Source organism: Poromitra crassiceps, assembly GCF_964638095.1.
Source record: "Poromitra crassiceps genome assembly, chromosome: 18".
In the NCBI taxonomy this organism is placed as follows: domain Eukaryota; kingdom Metazoa; phylum Chordata; class Actinopteri; order Beryciformes; family Melamphaidae; genus Poromitra; species Poromitra crassiceps.
Window position 1 is genome coordinate 17,325,053 of NC_139636.1, and position 22,041 is coordinate 17,347,093.

Below are 22,041 nucleotides of genomic sequence, written 5' to 3' on the forward strand. Positions count from 1 at the left end.
GGGCAGCAAATCCAGCCAAACGCACTTCAAAGGCTCTGCCCGTTAAGAATCAAAGGTTATCATCTGAGATCAGAAGAGACTGAGTTGAAGCGCGGTGTCCTATACTGCGCACATTGTGATGGCACTGACAGGCGTGTAATGTAAGAAAGTTACAAGTACAAACACTCTGTCACGACCGATGCTGCTCCCACTCATCCTCTGGCTGATGAATTGCCTGTATGAATCTCATAAGTTGGTTGGCGTTGTGACAGCCACATACTAATCTTCACTCATCTTTTAAATGCAGGAGGAGGATGTAGACTGTATATTACTAGGAATAGCTTAGTTACTCTTTCTGTTTTCTTTTCCTTCCCTCCCCAAGCCTTGAAGTATGTTGTGCAAGCGTTTGCTATAGCATGCAATAGTGCTCTAACAGGTAAGATATACCTTTGTTATCATTTCACGGTTAAGTGAATTAGTATTTACTTATCAGTCAGATAGACGGTTAGAAAAAACTTTAAAGGGACTAATTAAAAACAAAAACAAAAAAAACAACTAAACTACATAAAAAAAACAATTAGTAGTTCTGTTCATGTGATTTTTTTTTTTTTCGTTCACTCTTTTTTTTTCACCAGGTGGGAAAGCTTGTGGAGCCCAGGAGCAGGGGATCTCTGTGCTGCCATTATTCATGTTTCCATGGTTCCTCCTCAACAAGCAGGCACTCCGCAGCAGAGCCGTTAGTGGCCGAGGTTACCTGCAAGCAGTTAGCAGGGACATCTAAACAATGGAGCCAAGGCACAGACAAAACAGTACGCTTCAATAGCTTTCTTCACTTGACACTTTGGAGCAAAGGAACCTAAATAAAACGGCATGCTTTGATTCAGTATCCGGCGCTCCCATTTACAACACACTATACAAGAGATAGTTTCAGCCAAGCAATCCGATTGGTCAAAAAAGCATTCCAATCCCAATCATGCCTATAATTCCAATAAAGCATGGCTGACCGTGCTTTATTGGTTGCTATGGCAACTCACTTCCTGTTGTAACAAGGAAGCAAGTTTTCTCCTGTTTTTGTATCTCTTTTTCACCCCAGACAATAAACATTATGTTGATAAGCATTTTATGAAAGCCATAATACCCTCGAGGACGTTCTCTACTGTGAGTTGGGGTAGTTTAGTAATTAGAATACGCCCTCTGGGGTATCATTGCTATATTGCAACTTGGACAAATTGTGGAAGAATTCTGGGACTCCAGGATGGCCAATGATGCTGATCATGCTTATGGCAGTCCTAAGAATGGAGCAGACTTTCTTTTACTGACCTGCGAACAACAGACCACACATTTATGATGACCACAAACTTAACAGGCAATGAAACAAACATAAATAATGAATGCAAAATAGATGAAATAGAAAAAAGGTACAAGCACTACAAAATGAATGCTTTGTTATGTTCTAGTTTGTACAAAAGCTATTTGGCAAGGCAGTCTACAATGGTTAGCATCTTTGAAAAAAAAACATGTTAGAAACATTGCTCATGTTATTTACAGCTATGCACATTCAACAGAAAAAACATAGAGGAGATGGATACTGGAAATAGCAAGCCTTTGTGCCACATTTATCTGCAAATGACCATTAATAGATATGTGAGCATATCGCTTTTTGCTATGGACAGATCGGTAGTGTGACAGGTTGCCAGCGTTGCTAGGCAACACCTATAATAAATTCATCCTTTAATAAATGAATAGGCTCATCAGTAGACCTTTTCAGCCAGGGTGTGCGTCAGAGAACAAGCACTCTGAACCCCCAACTCCCATATCGTATTCTGAAAGCCAGGAATACATTCAAAAGATGGGATTCAAAGTGCATAAATAATGTTTTACATTACGGAAGCTAGCTTTCAATTTCACAACATAGTTCTCACTCAGGATGGGCAGAAATAGCAGATGGTGCAAAACCGTCTGACTGGGAATGACTCAGTGACAGCATGGCGGTTGGCGTAGGTAATATATGCAGTGCTAATTAGGCACGATAGCACTTTCTCTCTCTCTGCAATTTAATCCCTACAGCAATGGCTGACCTTTCAAAGACAAAATCTGTTAAACGAATTAAAATCAATTCAATTTTCAGACGGTGGAATGGACAGAGAGAAATGCACTGGAATTTTTTCATAATAAACAAATGATCATTTGACCACAAATTGATAAATTAAATAATCAAAAGAATAATCAAAATCATCAAGGGCAATTGTCTGCAGCATCTGATGCAGATCAGGGGAAACATTATCCAATGCAACTGATAAGCAGTTTGTGAAAAGAGATGGAAAATTTGGATAGATGGAGGGTTGCCTAATAATTTCCTAGGAAGCAAGTCAGGATTAGATGGCTCTCCCTTTGTGTCACCTGCTAAAGGTTACAGAGATCACATTAGGTTGAATAGAATGCCCTAGTGAGGCAGAAAGTTCAAACTCAATCATCGCTAATTTGCATACATTAATAAAAAAAATAAAAAAAATAAAGTTATATCTATGTTGTAAGATAGAAATTGTTAGCCACTTCGCATTGCCTTTTTACTTTCAGAAAATTGGGGGTATTTTCCAACACAAAAGCTGCTATTCCAGAGTTAAATATACACATGCATTTGTTCTTTTGGTTCAGGTTTGTTGTAATAACTATACACACATTAAAGATGCAAGAAATAAAAGAAACAGAATAAAGCAAAGGTGCAGGATGAGCATGCGACACAAAGGTGGGTTATATACAAGTCTCTTTGTCTGTAAGCATTAATTGTACCTTGCATTCATCTACTACGACTGAATTGTTAGCGGTAGTGCTAGCAGAAGCGGTAGTGGTAGCGGTAGCGGTTAAGACGCACTGGTTGGAATTGTTTTCGTGGTGGTTCTTCATGTCGTCGTAGTAAGACGGGGTCTTCGTCATCATTTCGATGTCGTCGGATTTAGCCTGCTGCGCGTCCAGCTCATCCAGCTCTGCCTTGGACAAGTGGTACACGATGCCTGCGCCGTACGAGTCACCCACCACGTTCACCGAGGTCCTGAACCGGTCCCTGTTCAGAGGAAACATTTGGATAGAGGGAGATCAAAACACTTGGGAGAGAGGGAGATCATTTGGCATACTTTATGCTAGTGATTGTCACCTATGTCCTATCAAGGACCCCTAATTCAGCACAAGTTGGACCCACCACCCCCCCCATCTTATACGATTTTGTCTCTTGAACCGAAGTCTGAGAATCGTTGGATACTGTACGATTTTGTCCAGGATTCCATGACTTTCCATATTGTACTTTGGAACATCATCAAAACATTAAAAAAAATTCATTCTTCTACGTTCTGGAATTCTTATTGTGTTGTGTTCTAAATGAAATAATGGTGAAGTTTAACAATTCATCAATCTGCTGGTGACCCCTGTAACCCCCTCAAGGACCCCTGGTGAGAACCACTGACTTATGCAATGAAGAACATTTGCTATGTTATGAAGGAGAAATACCAAAACGGACGAGTACGATTAAAGGTTAGAGAGGAATCATTTCATAACGTTTGTAGTATTTGAGTACGGGTATTTGTCCTCAAACTCACAGCAACCAGTCGACAGCAACCAGCAGGCTGATGTCTTGGGTCGGCAGGCCCACAGCAGTCAGGATCAGAAGCATCGTCACCAGGCCAGCACTGGGAATACTGGCCGCTCCCACACTGGCCAGGGTGGCTGTCAGACTGGACACACACACACACACACACGGAGCAGCACTCAGTCACATTCTCCACACCCTTCCCGTAAATCATATTCAAATCACTACAGAAGAGGCTATTCATTCTACGTGGTGCTTTTGCAAAGAGCACCAGCTGAAGAGCGAGTCAGAGAGGGTCCTTCATTACATATGAAGTGAGCTTTTAGAAGCCAGTAAAGTGGGGGAGAATGCAGAAAACGACTGTAGGTGTTTAATTGGAGGTGCATGGATAGATAGGCCATGGAAATGTCAAAGACAAAGGTCATGGCTCCTAGACTAACTCTATTAACAGAAGAGCATCATGGGACTGGTGGTACAGTACTCTAGCAGAAACGGACTGTGAGTGGTCTGACATATTCTGTAAGGATGCAAAGAATAATGTCAAAGCATTGCATGTCTGAATACAGGAGATGTGGGGGCTTGATATTTTTGGTATGACTGCAGCACATAGCAGGTTGCTCCAAAATCTAGAGCTAATCTTAGTCCTTTCCAGCTAAGCTTCTTCCTCTGAACGCGTTCCCAGTTTGCTCTCGCTGCTCAGCTTGAGACACCGCCTTGGCACATGTTGTTGCTTCCTCCTGGCGATTTATCTGCTCCACTATTAATGTCTTCCTCTTTAAAGTAGCTGCTTTGTTTGGTGCCAAATGTCTCCACTTTGCAGCGGCACTTGCTGATTTAGGCAGCCATTTAAAAGCCACTTGCAGGAGTAGGCACTACACTTCTTAGCAATGTGTCTCTAGAATGGCCGCCTGACTTTTCTGCATCTGAATTCCTCTTGTTAGGCTAGAAGAACCCAGTATCCGTACAGGGCTAATACTGCTAAGACAGTGTGGAGCTCCTAGCAATTGACAAGCCATTGATATAAGTATTTCATATATAGGCCTAATCAATGGTCACACATCAGCCCAAACGGTAGATAACACAAGTTGAGCTTGCCTGGTAACATTAACCTCTTTGTGCACTCGAAACCTCTTATCACATCTTGCCTTAATTAACAATTAAAATAATTCTTGTTACGCCGCCCGTTACATGACTTCGATTTTTCTATGTCAGCCATCTTGCTCAGCTGTTGACAAGCTTCTCCAATATTGCTGACGTTGCCCCTTCGCTAGTGTGAAATCTTTTGTCTGGCAGTTTTCTCTAACAATAGATATGCTCAATTACGTCCACCCTAGCCCCAGTATTCAATGGCAAACAGCCTTTTCGGCACTTAGTGTGTGAGAAACTATGCCACTGGTGAATCGATACCAAACTTGCGAGAACATCCATAACAATAGCGACTGTTGCAGTTTGTGTAATTAAAGGCAAATACCACAGGGGGGAAGGATTGGGACAATTCTTCAGTTTAACATGTTCCTACAGAGATAAACCACCAAGTATGTCTTCTGACCTGACAGTGATGATCTGACCAGGGTCCAGATAAATGCCGTTCATCTGGGCGATGAAGATGGCAGCGACAGCCTCGTACAGAGCAGTTCCATCCATGTTGATGGTGGCACCGACTGGTAGCACGAAACGAGTGATTCTTTTGTCAATGCCCAAGTTCTCCTCCAGACAACGGAAGGTGACAGGCAGTGTTCCAGCACTGACGGGACAAAGAGAGTGCAGACACACATTAGCTCGGTACACGTGATTTGCCCTATTAAATCAAGTAGACATTTTGGTTGCAAGAAAAAAAGAATATTGATAATGACTGACATAATTTGACTTCAGGACAACCCTCACTGCATATAAACTCAAAATCAAACAGTTTTACTGTATTATTTTACAGAATTTCGACATTAAAGTCCCACTTTTGACCTTGAAATGGCTTCATATTTTTATTTTTTATTATTATTATTTTTCTGAGGTGCCGTAAAAACACATTGCTCCCCAAGTTCTGACAATGATGTATTCAGGACAACCCTGACTACACATGAACCCAAAATCAAGCATTTTATAGTATAATTTTAGAGAATTTTAGAGAAGTCCCACATTTTTACAGTGAAATGACTTGAGTCTGAATTTTGGGGTGCTTTAAAAACACATTGCTCTATAGGCTCAGTCTTTACGTGGCCCGATCATGCTTCCTGTCATGCTTAGTCATCCCAGGAGCCAGGAAAAAGCCAGCATCCTAACTCATGCTGACCTGGAGGCTGTCCCCAGGGCAGTGATCCAGGCCTGGAAGATCCCCAAGAAGAAGGTGAAGGGGTTTTTCCTGACGATGACGAAGTAGATACTGGGCAGGAAGATCGCTCCGTGGATGATAAGGCCGATAATCACAGTAACCATGTACATGCCCAGCTGCCTGGCCACCACCTCCAGGTCCTTGATGGAGATGATCTTACCACAGATCAGACAGGCAATACCGAAGGGAGAGTACCTGGCAAGAAGACAACACTTTTGTTACTCTCTATTTTGCTCGAAACACATTTCACTAATGAAGACAAAGCTTTTGCCACTAACATTAATAATATATAATAATATAATAATAATATAATTTGCACTTGCACCGCACTTGTCAATGCGGTCAGTGTATTGGAGACTCTTTACATCATTTTAATCTTTTCTAATGTAATGACTTGGCGTTACCAAATACATTAAGCAGTTATTTCGTTTAAATTCATAATACAATGATACAATGTTTAATTGTGTTTCAGACAAAGTACGGTAGATTGTGTTGTTAGTGTATATCATTGCAATTAAAAGCAGGGGGACATATTTATAGTTTCCCAGTTATACAGAGAGATCTCCGTAAGTGTTACTGACCACATAATCATGATGACAATTTTCATCACAATCTCATTGAGGATGCTGAAGAATTCAATCATGAGTCTGGCCCTCTCTCCCATCTTGCCCATGCAGACGCCAAAGGCAATAAAGAAACCAATCAGACCTGCAGCGGAAAATCAGAGATACCATCAAAACTTTGAATGCAAATGTGGACAACTAAGATAATTGTATGAGCTATGTGATAACGAGATGAAAACAGTCAAGGAGATAACATTAGATTGGTCCAGCTGTACATCACTTTCAAACTCTATAACATTTCACCAATGAAATTACTGCTTTGATTTTCTAATTAGACATGTGACATACCCAGGACATTCATGCCACTTTTGAACTGCAGGGTCTTCTTGATGATAAACTGAGGCTCCTTGGTCACGTTAGCCACCAAGCCCTCCATGATGGTGGTGGCGTTGGCCTCCTCTGCAACAACCACCTCCACCTTCTTTGTGACGGTCTGGATCTGAGGTGTAAGAGGAAAAGATATCGCTGTTCAACTGGATGATTGATATTCGCTCAAATATGATATTTCCTATGCAATGATGCCACGTTTGCCGAATTGCTTCTTTCAGAATCTATTTCAACCCAACTGACAGAGTAGGCACTACATTTTCTGTGTGCATTTGAATTCCTCTGTTATGTAGAGGCTGTATTGCTACTCCTATCCATTTGCTGACATGCAAGTTTATCATTCTCTCCAACTTGATATTGGACTAAATATGATATTCCATGATATGCCACCAACTATGTCAACAATAACAGTGAGGGTTTATCATTTGATTTGAGTGTTATTTTGGAGAACTAGATTCTTTCTGTAATTAATTATCATGGTGGACTAACTGAAAAGAATGGTTTGCACATCATGAATGAAATTTAATTCCTGAAACATCTGTACAATAAATGACGGTTCATTGTGTGCACAGCAGTCTTTCCTGCTCTTTGATTACTTCTGAGCATTTAGCACCAGCTGAAGATCTACGCTTGGCAATGAGTCGGGTGGTGTTGTCCCTGTTTCTCATCACGTGGTCCACTGTGATCCACTGTGTGTTGTCCCTGTTTCTCATAATGTGATCCAGTGTGATCCAATACCTGTTCGAAGCAAGCCTGCACCAGGTTCTCTGGGAACAGGTTCCTGATAAGATCGAAGAAGGCGTCCAAGCTGGACACGTCATCATTCTTCTCGCCCTCCCCCATTTGCTCCTTCAGTTTGGGGTTGCCAGGGTGGATGACTAACACCAGGATGACTCCCAGGATAGCAGCAATGATAGTGGTGGTCATGTAGTAGACCATAGCTCTGGTGCCCAGGCGACCACTAGATTTGGCATCCAAACCGGCCAGACCTGCAGCCAAAACAAGCAGGATTGTGTTTGCCTGGTAATTACCTGATCTCATTGGATGGAAATGTTGACTTAATAGTCTGGGTCATGGAGGCTGAATGCAAAGAGCCATTAGAGGGCTGCTGTTTGATCATGTGCATCGTGTGTGGGAGAAATGAGGAATTGAATGAATGATGTTGTCACATGTGGTTCTGACATCAGGATTCATTCATACTAGAGCTTTCTCCTAATCTTTTTGTTTACTTAATTTTAGCACTATGCCAGCACAGGCAAGGGTAGGATTAAAGGTTAAATAATAATCATCATTATCATCATCATCATCATCTTCATCATCATCATCATCATTTTCTTCAGCCCCCTACCGTGGTATGGGGGTTGATGGGTTTTCTTTGTTGCATATCGGTATTGTGGTGGCTGGTCAAGATGCAAAGAAAGGTATAATTGTGTAGAATTCACTATTCCCTCTTAAAGCATCAACTGGACCAGAATAAGTTTGCAGCAAATGTCTATGGGTCCTACATGCACTAGTCGACTAGACCTACTATCACTTGTGTGAAGATGCAGTATAATGTTGGTAACATGTACTGTATGCCAAATATGCGGTTGAAATGTGTCCTCTCAGCATCAGAAAACCAGTCAAATCCTTAATATACTTGTACAGCAATAGTGCGTTATGTGTATTTGTGATTAATGATTACTTGGTCAGATAATTGTACCTGTGATTAAACTGGAGATGATGAGTGGCAGGATCAGCATCTTCAGCATCCTCATCAGGATGTCTCCGGGGAAAGCGATCACCATGACGATGTCCGGGTGGATGGGGGAGGCGACGCGAAGCAGACATCCTGACACAGCTCCCAGGATCACACCTACACAGATGGAGAGAGAGACAGTGAGAGAAAGAAAGCCAGACTGTGTCAAATTTGATCATCTGGAAAACAGTGGAGACACTGGAATGAATTCAGATTTAGAGATGGCAGTGACAAGGAAGGGGGGTGATGGGAGATGTAACATTTGAATCAAATGTTTATGTTAATGTTTATGCTATTTTTAGCGGTTTAAAACAAAGTTATGAATTCTGTTGCGGAAAAAAAAAGAAAAAAAAAAGTCCAGCCTCTGTGGGACTGTCCACCCTGTCTCTCCCCACATGAACTACAGTATGCGCTGTTTTGAGGGAGCAGGACCTCTAAGATGATCTGTTTGGTGCAGTATAGTTTTCTGGACATTTTTCCATATGGAGCCATATGAGACCCTTAAAACATTGCAAATTGGAGAAAATAAAGCAGTTCTTCATTCTGTGCGATTGTGGAAATCCAATTTAGTTGGTTTTTCACATCAAAATTCAACCATGCTGTCTTCATTCATAACAAAATCTGCAGTGTGCTTACGTCAGTTAGAACTATAACATTTCGACAGCTGTCAATCAATCTCCAACTCATTCCCCGTCAACTGTGCGGTGCAGTGCTGACACGGAGCTAGGGGGGAGGGGGAGGGGGAGGGGGAAGGCACAAACATGTACGGCCTCCTCTCCCTCGTCTCCACCTCCACCTAGCTCGAGGGGTATGCCTGCCTGAATGGAGGCTAACGTTAACGAGGCTAGCATACTACTCATCGCTGTCAGACGCTGAGTCCATTTTTGTTTTTGTTTTCTTCTGATGCATTTTTCAACAGTCCAATCAAACTCCCCAAACGTTATGTCCCGCCTCTCTAGCGGCCTGTTGTCCAATCAAATTCCTCCCAGTCTCTGGCCCCGCCTACAATCAACGTTTCACTCAGAAATACATCACGATAAGGAAGTTAAATACGGTACTCTGGAATGCCATTTCAGCTCGACTTTAAGAGCTGACCCTTGCCCCTTATGAGTTCAGTTGTTTGGCGCCGTGTAAGAGGTTGCCTTTTTGCAAGCTTAGGGAGGACAGTGTGTGGGGGAGATAAAACTGAAACCTAGAGAGAGAGGAGCTCACGGAGGATTAAGATCAGATCTGTTTGAAGCGTTAGGCAGGAGGCAGCATGTCAGTTGGCTCTGTGCAGCATCTGGACTCCCTGCTGCACACCCAGCAGCTTTTAGAACCGTTTTTTCAATTTGTGGAAGGGCAAAAAAAGAAGAGTAATTTCTGTCTTGTGGGATCCAATAAAAGGAGGTAGGGCTGGGCGATATGGTTGATATATATATGCAACAGTGCATACATGTAGTATGTATGCACTGTTGATCTCTGGCGCCCCCTAGCCAGTGACGCCTAGGAATAGACTAGGTGACAACCAAGAATAGTTTGGTGACTACTGGAAAGTCAGTTGACGGGCCGGAAAGAGACGGCACCCGGTACAGGTTGGGTTAGCAACCCAGTCTGGTTCTTTCGTGAGGAAGAAATCCAAAAACGCCACGGTGAGTCTACTGAAAAACTGTGCAAGCACCAACGTAATCCAGGATGGATGGGCGTTATGGATTTTTGCTAGTGGATCAGGGAAATCCTCTCAACCATTCATCCCCCAGAAGTGTGAATTGCTCGTCGCAGAACTATGACGTGCAGCGCGCAGGCCTGTGTCTCTAGGCGTCCCCCCCTGCCGCCGGGAGGATGCAGACCTGGTGAGACGAAGGAGAAGCCCGGCCGGAAGAACCGCAGTGCCCTCGACTCTCCATGCACTGATGTTCCGGCGGAGTAATTCCACAGCAGCGGATTGGGGTTTCTTGGACCCGTCCGCTAGAAACATTGCAGAGGAAGATTAAGTGGTCAGATCCGTGAGTGGCTGCTGCTGGGATACAAGCCAAGGCGTAATTAGCCTCGGCTGGGTCACCTGGGCGAGTGTGTATGACGTTGTGAGACCCCAAACACCCAACGACCCCAGGTTACATCACTGATGATGTATCCCAGTTGCATTTAGAAGATGTAGTGTGTAATATGTCGGGTTAGGGCATATTGCACAGTCAAGCCTGTCCTCCCCCTTGCCAGGTGCATCTATCAGATGTATGTATGCACTATATACATACAGTTCATGTATGCAAAATCACATTAAAGATTCCCTCCCGGCAAGACGATAAGTGGTCATATTGAATCAGGTTATCACCCAGGTGTACAGCTGAGTGACCCTAACCTCAGACCTACATTCAGGGGTGTAGTGGTAATTACAGAGGTGGGTCAATTCTCCAAGGTGAGTCGTTGGACTAAATATTGTTTCCCCTCATTGATTGATACAGTTGATCTGAAAATAGGCGAGTCAACTCGTTGACTACAGTATGCCCCTGCTCACACTGGATCATCTCCGCTTCCCTACATATTGTCGACTAGTTGCTAGCCCTACCTGACCTCTGGCATCCATGCAGTCTCCAACAGTCTCAACTGAATACAGCGACATTGCAAAAGCTCAGTCCCTTCCTAACAAAGTCCCCTGTTGACCCCCTGTTGTTTGTCTCTCCCAACGGCCACTTCTTTTCCTGCCACACACTGTTTCTGCCCCAACAGCACAGATGACCTCTGTGTGCTCCAACCCCCCCCGCAGCCCTGCTTCTGTGTCTGTCCCACTCAGCCCAGACAAGGCAAGGCCCGGGCCCAGAGCTCCAGCCGCCCCGCTGAGGGCTGCACTTCCTCTGCCACCACACCACTGCCAAAGATCACAGAGCCCCGAGAGGCCGCTTCATAACACACTCTGTAATCAAGTCCCCTCTAGCTTCTGTACGTTAGTGAGCTGTCTGTCCTCTGTGCCTCCATCTACCCGCTAGTCTTAGCAGCATCCTGTGGCTTTTGCAGACCCAATGGTCTTTGGATGGCACTGGATTTCCTGCGCCTTCGCTTCGGCCCCTCTCGTAAAACCCCTCATTCAGGCCCATATCTGCCGGCTGACAGATGATCGGTGATCAGGCTGGCTCCTTTGCTTTGGGACAGCCAAGGGATGTGAGATGTACACACATTACAACACGCCCACACATTCATATGAGCGTGTCCACAGACACACACACACACACACACACACACACACACACACACCTAAACGCAGACAAAGAAATACACACATTTTCACGCATGTGATTTCACATGAAATGCTCATGCATGTGAATAAATCGGTAACAAAGGGAAGCTGGCAGATAACACGTAGCCATCAACACACACAGACATTGTGTAACGGTTAAAAACCTAAACCCAGGCGACTTCAAACAAATGTGCGGCGACTGGGAAATGACATCACTGCTTTAGTGCCCTTTCTTTCGTCTTTTCATTAAAATGCCCCCTGTGGTGCAGTGAGTGAATGACCCCCGTAACGGCTACATCTTCTTCATGCACCATCACACACTATTTGGGTGGCCAGTGCTGCCAGCAGTAGGCCTATTTGTGAGAGCAACAGGTGGCACAGTACTGGGGAAGGTCAGGACACCCAGTCATCTTACTTTCTGCTACTTCTCTCCAAAGTATCAGCAAGTGGAATAATTGAACTCTGAATTAACTAAGGCGGGGCAATCAGTGATAGACACTTCATCAATACAACACAATATTCAATATTTTCACTCACCCATTTTCGTTCTAAACTATCGTTTTAAAAGGAAAGCGAGCATTTCAGCGGTGTTTCGGGAATAATCTCCGTCCATACTAAGACGCCTGAAAACGCATATCACATGACCATTCACGTACACTGGGCATGTGCGTGCCGGTGTAAACAGGAAGCAGATTGTCCCACCACCCGGTCGGTTGCTAAGCTAAATGGCTAAAACTCAGTCCGAGCTGTCTTAAGTCAGTCTTTTCCTCGTCTTTCTCGTTTATCTTTATGGATTACTAGAAATTGCGCGCTCCTTTCTAGCGCCCCTCGCTGGCACACCCGCTGAACTGGCAGCGCTCATTTGTACCGGGCCTCGTTTCGCGGGCTCGCAGACACGCTCGCCAATTGTGGGTCACCGCCTCGCCGCAGCATCGGCCGGCCAATTATATTCGTAAGATATTGATGCCGAATTGTCTAACGTTACATGATGACTTTTATCTTGTGTTTCTAGAGTTATGTGTTTTTACGGACATGTAAGGGATTGTTAATACATCATCATTCTTAAAGGGAGTTTGTCGCGGACAACGCAGGGAGCTTCAGTTTAATTCAGACTGCTAATATGTAGCTATAAGGTTTTGTCACCACTACAGAAACACTGGTAACTGCTAAGGATGGGAAGGTTGACATTGACTGCTGTTAGTTATTGGTTTGAATAATGGTTTAATAATGTGTGTTTGTAATTGTACTGTATTGCAGTTAATTCAACCTTTTTTCTCGTGGTCTTTATTCAAAACTAGCAATCTCGCGCGATACGCGAGCTCGAGACTCCGGAGACGATGCACCATGGGTGCAACATGTTGTGGGATGTATGACATCACTGAGGATGTCACTGATGATCTCACAATTTGCATCACAAATCACTGATGATGTCCCTTTGTAGCGCGCTCGATTTCTAGGGTGCAGACTGGAGACGATGCCTCTTCTTCTTCTAATGGCTTTCCGGCAGACTGGATGCCCTGCGGCACATTGCTGCCTCTCATAGAATATTACACAAATTCCAGATTCGGGGGTCCGCCCCCTCCTCAATTTTCCTCCCTCCGGCCACCTCGCTCTCCTATCCTCCGTGTTCCCAGACCAGCCAGCACGCTGACCTCCCTCGCTGCTCGACCCTGGAGACGATATGTTGTGGGATTTATGACATCACTGATGATGTCACGATTTCCCTGATGTCACTGATGATGTCACTATTTGCTAGCAAAATCGTGACTAACAATTTGATTTATGAGTCATTAAAAATTATCAATAGCCTAATTATCCATATCGACTGACATGGAATATTTCATCTCAATAGTTTTTTTTGCCCAGCCCTAGAGTTAACCGTTTTTAAATAGGAAATAAATTGATAAAAAAGAAAGACAGAAAGAAAAAGATTGAAAGAAGGAAAGTGGTGTATCAGAAGTCAGTACTGACCCAGCACGGTGAGCGTGAGCAGCAGGTTCTTGAACAGCTTGGAGCAGAGCAGGGCACACTTGTTCTGAGGCCGGGCCTCGATGGGCTCCAGGTGACTCTCGTGCATCCTCACCTCCACTTGCTTAGGCATACTGTTGGCACTGTGCCAGAGAGAGAGAGCAGAGAGGAAACAAGGCGTTAATCACAACATGTCAAATGAATAAAACATGCACACTCTTGGCCATAAAGCAATATTCATCATCATACATCACGTGCTCACGTTGTGTCTCCATGCTAACGAGTGGGAGAAAAAGGCGATGCATTTATGTCGACTCCACTGCAAAACACATCACCATAATATGCAAATGAGATCCGGGTGTGCCTTCATGAGGCATCTGAGAAGCGATTAGCGTGATGTACTGTATGTTAGAAAACACAGAACATCATGATGTACTGTATGTTAGAAAACACAGAACATCATGATGTACTGTATGTTAGAAAACACAGAACATCATAAAAGTGTTCAGCGTCAAAGTGGGTTGCCAAGCACAATGTCACGCCAACGCTGGCCATGGTTACTATAGCATCCAACAGATGGAAGACGACTGTTCGTTGCCTGAGAGCTGCTGCTTGTAAAATAGAACTCCCTTAAGAGCGATGCTCGAGGCATACAGCATCTCAAATCACTTTACTAAGAGCCGATTCTCCACTGTATTTCCCTTCAGTTATTTTGAGAGATATAATAGCGTATGTTTAAAAACATGTCAAACTGATGAATAAAAAGTTCATTTTGCATTTAAAATGTTTACATTATGTAATATAAATGACAAAATCGGAAGAACCAGACGGACAAACCTGTCTTTACACCCGTTGCAACACATGCATGGGGCCACACACACGCACGCACGCACGCACGCACGCACGCACGCACACACACACACACACACACACACACACACACACACACACACACACACACACACACACACACACACACACACACACACACACACACACACACACACACACACACACACACACACACACACACACACACAAGCCGACGGTGGCCGGTGAATTACAGTCTCTGCTCGTTTTTGATCTAGACATGGCATGCCCTTCCTCCGGGGGGCAGCCAGGAGCAGTGGGCAGCTTTTCGGTACAGCGCCCAGGGATCAACTTTTGTCGTAGTCGTCACTGGTCAGATGACGAACTTCTGCATGTTTTTAGTAGGGGTCCATACCAATGTTATATGGAGGAGCCCTAGGGGAGCACGGGGAGCACATGTAAACTCCACACAGAAAGGCCCTTTTACAAGATAGCCCACCTGGGCAGTTAGGCACTGAAGACATGGGGGGACATGCCCACAGCGTCCCAGGCGAACCCAGGACCTTCTAGCAACAGCGCTACCACTGCTCCAGCATGCCCCAATAAGAAAGCATAAAGAATTAAGGATTAAATTACATAATACATCATCACCCAGTTATGAACAGTGCAGTACACACTGTACAAACAATTCGAAATACTCAACCTGCTTTCAAGCCCACCGAAATTAAGCATGCATTTAAATTTCAATCTATGTTGCATGAGCAGCACAAATCATCTCTGCAAACACGGGATATATATATATATATATATATATATATATATATATATATATATATATATATATATATATATATATATGCTCAAACTGTAAACAGACAGACACAGACATCCCCTGAGAGTCTCTGGAGACAGCCTTAAGATACAGACGAGAAGAGGAACAGATGGAGAGAGAAGGCAGGGAGGTAAGACGATGCAAGAGAAGCCACTTCATAGTTTGGGGAGTTACAGCCAACTTGAGTTTACTGTCAGTCTGGATTGATGTGCCGTCATGCCATTTCCTCTATGCGTGTCTCTCTCTCTTCTGTCACCACAGTGTGACAGAGAATTCAAACCTCACTGTGGTGCGAGGGAGATGAGTCAAGCGGCCTAATTAATTGAATGAAAAGTGATTTGCCATCGCAGGCTGTGTGCAGACTAGTTTCCTCTGGTTCTGCTGAGGTGTGAATGGGTTTGTTAGTGAGCCAGCTGTGTCTGTCACATGGCACTTAGGCAGGTGTAAGATAACATCATACAGAGAGAGAGAGAGAGGGAGAGAGAGAGAGGGAGAGAGAGAGAGAGTCCTTTACAGCATTTCAATTCTTCTTCCTCTGCATACCGAGTTGTGGGAATAATCTATCAAATCGTCTTGCTTTGGTTTGACACTTCTTTGTATCGTCAATATACGGAGATGGAAACGCCTCTGTGTTGTCATCCATCTGCATTAAGCCCATTCAAAAGGTCCGCAGTGATCAGGGACAAAGAGCTGCAAAGAGGAAACAAATGTGTGACTGAGACTGACCTCTGACCTCACCCCCGGGGTTAGCGCTATCAAAGTCACACATGGAAGTCTCAATAGACTAGCTAATATTTGTTGTCCTCGTGCCCTTCCCCCATAGTCCACTATGAAGTGCCCTTCCCCCATAGTCCACTATGAAGTGCCCTTCCCCCATAGTCCACTATGAAGTGAGAACACTTGATAGATATTAATCATATTGCCTGTCAAGTCTTTTCAAAGCCCAAAGCCGATCAAAGGCAGCAGGACAGGGAGCTCAGATCAATAGGCCACGTTTGGAAAACTTCCTGTCCACAAAAAGGCTCTTTATGGTGCTATTGTTGTTGTGCAAGTAGTCACTAATAATCACACACACACACACACACACACACATGCATGCACGCACACACGCACACGCATGCATGCATGCGCGCACACACGCACACACACACACACACACACTCAGACCTCCCCCCCCACTTCGTGCATTGCTGCGTTGGAAGCTTGGCTATAGGAAGAGCACCTGGCCAGCTTCCAGGCACACAGATGGACCAGTCCTATCCTCCTCTTATTAATTTCAAAGTGAAGTGTGAAATAAAGAAAATACATGCCAACAGCAGGCAAAATGTAGTCATCATTACACTCTACACATACTGTACGAATGTTTCCATACTACAGAGGGGGGAAATGGATAGATGAGTTCAAAAAGCTCCAGAAAGGGAGGGGAAAAAAGAACATTACCAAGTAATCCCATTCCATAAGACTGATGAATGCTGTTAATTGAATTTTTCCCTTTTCTCTCCATTTCACTATTTTTAGCAGCGAGGGAGAGGGAGCAGACGTTGGTGTCATAGAGGCCGGAAATGATTCTGTCATGATCTTCTCATTAGATCTGCTCCCACAAAGTCAGAGATATATGAACATGGGCCCAATGATAGATGACAGTGAATAGACAGGAATTTTGCCAGTGAAACAGTCATTTGACAGCAAATGGAAATAACAATATATATTTGGTTTGTATGTTGCAAATTATATGAAAGTGGATAGAAGATGCTCCTTGCTGTATCTCACATTATATTTGGCTAGTATGCTCACGTACACAAATTAATACATGCACATAAACATGAATGTACACATACATACAAACACACACACATGCACGCACGCACGCACGCGCGCGCACACACACACACACACACACACACACACACACACACACACACACGTTACACATACACGTAACTACATACAACCAGAGGTCTCTTCTCCTCGGTCTCTAACGGGATCATCTTCTAAAGCGGTTAATCTTGGCTCAGAGCTTAGTCAGATTAATTGCATTACAGAACCATAGAGACATGAAGAATTGATGAAGGTCTTAATAAAACAAGAGCCGGTGTCACCTCACGTGACATACAGTAGTACCTCAGGGACGCTGCAATCCTCTGCTGCAATAATTCCATATTCACTGATAACAATGAACGGGCTTTTCCTTTGGAATAATAACACGTCTTACACACTACAAACATAAAACAGCCTCGAGAACATTGTATAAAATAGTAATGACCGGACTTGTTGACTGTAACTAATCAAATAATAAAGCAATGAATTAGTGATTTAAAACAATAAATAGAAAAGCAGAATAATTACAGGAGTGTAAATGGGATGCGTAGTTAGTACTTACTTCATTTCTGTTGCAGTTGAGGTAAGTGCTATATACATTAAAGTCAAATCCTCCAGCCTTTGGTATTTAAGAATGAATCAGCAAAAGAAACTGATGGTAGAATCACAACTGCTCCATGAAGACTTGTTGTCGGAGATGTCAACAGACAAGGTCCAGTGATCAGCCTGCGGCCGGCCGGAGAGCTCCGCTGACCGCTAGCAGCTGTCAGTTGGCCAGCAGCTCTCCCAAAGCATCCAGAGGGGAGCGAGTCAACGCAGACCAGACGAGTCGACAGACCCAGGCGACACAGACCAGACGAGTCGACAGACCCAGGCGACACAGACCAGACGAGTTGACAGACCGAGTCACAGCCACAGCAACCTGAATTGCCCCATCGTGATGTCTACCCATCACAGCCTACCACCACCACCCACCCACCCACCCACACACCCGCCCACCCACCCCTCCACCCCGCACACACTCACAAACACGCACATAGGCTACCACACACACACACACACACACACACACACACACACACACGCGCGCGCGCGCGCGCGCGCGCACACACTCAAAAAGAAGTGGAGGGAGGAGTCAATATTCTGAGATTATGAGTCAAATCCCCCAGGGTCCCTCCACTGTAATCCCCCTAGAGAGCACAGCTCGCAGACTCATCCCGCCCACATGGACCAGTGAGAGCCAGGCGGCTCGTGATGATGCCCGGCCCGCTAATGGCACAATATGGGCAGTAATGCTGATGTAAAGTGGCCTCTTTTCTGAGAAGGGAATAAAGGCCAAAAGGAATGATAGATGGACGGACGACTTAACGTCGATAATGCCGGCGTTTTGAGGCTTCGAGGTCATCCTGATGGACAGCAGGTGAAAGGTTAATGTTTTTCGTGTTCTCCGTAGCTATACTGCAGAGTATTATGTCACTCGTATAACCACACCGGTTCAAGAGCTTCAGAGGGAGAAACATGATGTAAGTATTATCAGGTGAGCGCAAATGGGTTAGGCTCCCAGTGGGTCACACATGGGGGATGCTACTGAGAGGAAGGACGCTTTACCCTTGAGTTCCCCATTCATTTTCTAAAAAAAATTAAATTGGATGTTTTTCCCCAGCTTGTTATTTTTTGTTTTTGCTCCAACTGAAATGTTTTATGGTCACTCACGATTCAGTAGGTCACAGGTTGGCTTTGTTCCAGCCTTAAAACTCGTTATATAAGGATTTTTCTAAATGTCTATGGAGAAAATGAATGGGGAACTCACTTCCGGGGCAAGAAATGTCACGTGCCTGTTCAGCTCTATTATGACGAAAGCATCAGAGGAAACCAATGCCAATATCTGACAAAAGAATTATGAAGACAGTAATGCTCCCACTAGATAGTTTGTAACTCTAAAATGAGAAGAAACGCTCCAACTCTCAGACTCGATAGTGGCCTAAAACTTCAGGTCCACAAAATCAAGTCACAAATGCTCCAACATATAGACTCATCCCCCTTATTCAACAGACTCATCCCCCTTTTTCAACAGACTCATCCCCCTTTTTCAACAGACTCATCCCCACATATAGACTCCTCCCCCTTATTCAACGGAAAGTAAAAGTCCAAAGCACAAATGGCCGACGTGATTCATGTGAAGACGGTGATGGGCGATGTGATTCATGTGAAGCTGGCGTCACGCTGGTTGTTCTCCAGCACTCCCAGCAGCATGGGACTTCACAACGTATTGAGCAGCATCGCATCAGTCTAATTAGGGAAATGTGTTGGAAAGCTGTTTCCTCTGCAGACAAATGACCCAACGCACAACAAAAGCCAGAGGAATGCCATCTCTGTCAGCAGAGGTTGTGTCATGAGAAATCACTCATCCTAAATCCCTTGACGTGCCCTTCAAAGGGATCTCCTAGGGGAAAGGGATAATTTTGAGGATGAGAGAGAGAGAGAGAGAGAGAGAGAGAGAGAGTGGGATAGAGAGAAGAAGGGGTTACAAGGGGGAGTAGGAGGGACACTAGGGGAGAGAGGGGGGGGGGGTACCGGGGTCACAGCACCACCTCCAAGCCAAAAGAGGGGCCTACGAGGGGACGGTTGAGGCAGCCATCCCTGCTCTTGGCTAGGACCATGTGAAGCTCTCCGCTTCCTCTCTCTTCCCTCTGAGGGCCTTTGTTTCACACGCAAACAGCGGCGGTGGCCCCAACTCGCCCGGCCAAGCGCCGCATCCAAACTGGCAGGGGCGAGAAGAGGAGGGAGGAGGGTCGAAGCGGGTGGAAGAGGGGGTACGAGGGTACGGCGGGGCGGAGGGTGAGGGGGGGCCAGCGGGCATGTCCAGAATGCCAGTCCTTTCAGCCCGCTGATGTCATGGCTGTGCCCACCGTGGGAGAGCAGCGGAGGGGACCAAGGCGCCCCTCTTTGCCTCTGCCCCCTCCACAGTCTCTTTTTCCGGGATGAATGAATCTTTCAGAAGCGGCAGTCCATTGTGTCCCATAATCGACGGCGATTATCCCGATTTTATGCTGCCTTCCCGGAGCGAGGAGGTTCCCTGAGCGCTGGCATTGAGAGGAGCCGCGAGGCAGCGAGGGCCCAGAGGGGTTGTCCTAGCAACGCCATGAGGCTTAGAGAGAAGGGGAAGAAGGGGTAGAGGAAGCTCACTGCCACACACAAACACACAAACAAGTACACTACACACACTTTCTCTCTCTCTCTCTCTCTCTCTCTCTCTCTCTCACACACACACACACACACACACACACACACACACACACACACACACAACACACACACACACACACACACACACACACAAACAAGTACACTACACACACACTCTCTCTCTCTCTCTCTCTCTCACACACACACACACACACACACACACACACACACACACACACACACACACACAGATGCAGTAGGCCTACAGCTTGATAGATTACTGGATACCTTAGGGCAAAGGAAATTGTACTTCAAAGACTAAGGAGTAATGGAGCTTTCAAACACATTCAAAGACTAAACAAAGCAGTTTTAAAAGTAAAAAAAATAACCCACCCAGAGCAGATTAACTAACACTTTCCCACTCTTGCTGTAGTTTCAATGCTGCAGAATTCATTAGCTGCAGTCAGACATACAATGCAACTCTACCGGCACTACTGGCATAGATAACGGTGTGGCTGCGCTTACATAACAGCAAGTTAGCATTTTAGAGCAGTTGTCCGGTTGTACTGGTCTAGTTCGGGCCGAGGGGAAACACGCGAGATGTAAATGGGCGCACCAGTTTCCCACTGGACTCTCGAGGGGCCCGGTGGCCGTTCTCATGATGGGCGCATCACAATGCTCTGTGAGGTAAAGACAACTGGAGCCCAGCCAGGCCCCGGATATCTGTGGCCCCTCGGGGGCCTCACAGCCACTTGCCATGCAGTGGGAAGAGATGCTGCCTAGGAGCTGTGAAAAAGGCCCTAAATGGCGCTCTGGGCAAACACTTCAGGTTGTGCCGTGCATAGGAAGTGGCAGATAAATTCCACCGTGTGAAGAAAGGGAGAGCTTTGTCAGTCGACGCCTCGCAATTATGAATCCCTCGATGGCTGTCGGGGATGAATGCCTTCAGTGAAAGATAGGTGCGTGGTCTGTCATGTGAATCTGCCATGTTCTGTCAGCATTGTAGCTACTGCGCTTCAGTTGCTAAAAAAAAACAACACTCTAAAGGCCCAATTATGCTCAACGTTAAATACAGATACGTACAAAGCCTTCTGTCTGTACTCTGCGTTCATTTTGTGCGTAATTCTGCACGTTTTCTAGAAGCTTACGGAGCAGCACCACACACACACATTTGACTCTCTACTGCCCACTAGTGAATGTATTGCTTAACATGATACCAACGTGAAAGACGCATGAAACTATTTTGGGCAGTGACAGTTACAACGTTGGAAACGTGCCTATTTATTTTCGTACGTAAATGGAGCATACTTTGGCCTTTAGAGTGAGGCTCATTGAGGAACAATAATTTCCCATTGGCTGGAAAAAGCCTCACAGCTTTGTTTCGATTGAAGCCAGTTAAGTCAACCCACATTTTCTTCTCCAACATCACCTCAAACAAAATGGTTATAAAGGCAACTTTATACTTCAACCAACATGTAAGAAACATTGTTATCCGTCCATTTCTCACTCTTATTCTTGTTGTATTCTATTTTCAAGTCATTCATACGGTATCTGGCAAGTTACTCTTTATTGATGCAGAGTTGTTGATATCTGCAAAGGAATTGATTAACACGTGTCCATCGCCTGCATATCCATGCATCTCA

At 45.0% G+C, this 22,041-nt stretch overlaps 1 protein-coding gene across 3 annotated transcripts in view; it reads right to left on the reverse strand.

The window, feature by feature from the left end:
* Positions 1 to 532: 532 nt before the first annotated feature.
* LOC310792594 (excitatory amino acid transporter 2-like) overlaps positions 533 to 22,041 on the reverse strand; it is a 41,136-nt gene continuing 19,627 nt past the window's right edge. Inside the window, exons 2-11 of one of the 3 annotated variants that reach the window (XM_083654306.1) lie at positions 13,756 to 13,895; positions 8,538 to 8,690; positions 7,574 to 7,824; positions 6,797 to 6,947; positions 6,467 to 6,593; positions 5,847 to 6,080; positions 5,109 to 5,303; positions 3,570 to 3,704; positions 2,770 to 3,040; positions 533 to 733 (exon numbers count right to left, since the gene is read on the reverse strand). In XM_083654306.1, coding sequence (XP_083510432.1) covers positions 662 to 733; positions 2,770 to 3,040; positions 3,570 to 3,704; positions 5,109 to 5,303; positions 5,847 to 6,080; positions 6,467 to 6,593; positions 6,797 to 6,947; positions 7,574 to 7,824; positions 8,538 to 8,690; positions 13,756 to 13,885 — 1,719 coding nt within the window. In that variant the 5' untranslated portion in view covers positions 13,886 to 13,895 and the 3' untranslated portion in view covers positions 533 to 661. Of the gene's footprint in view, positions 3,041 to 3,569; positions 3,705 to 5,108; positions 5,304 to 5,846; positions 6,081 to 6,466; positions 6,594 to 6,796; positions 6,948 to 7,573; positions 7,825 to 8,537; positions 8,691 to 13,755; positions 13,896 to 22,041 lie in introns of all 3 variants that reach the window. The other 2 variants (XM_083654305.1, XM_083654304.1) reach the window with 2 other exon arrangements.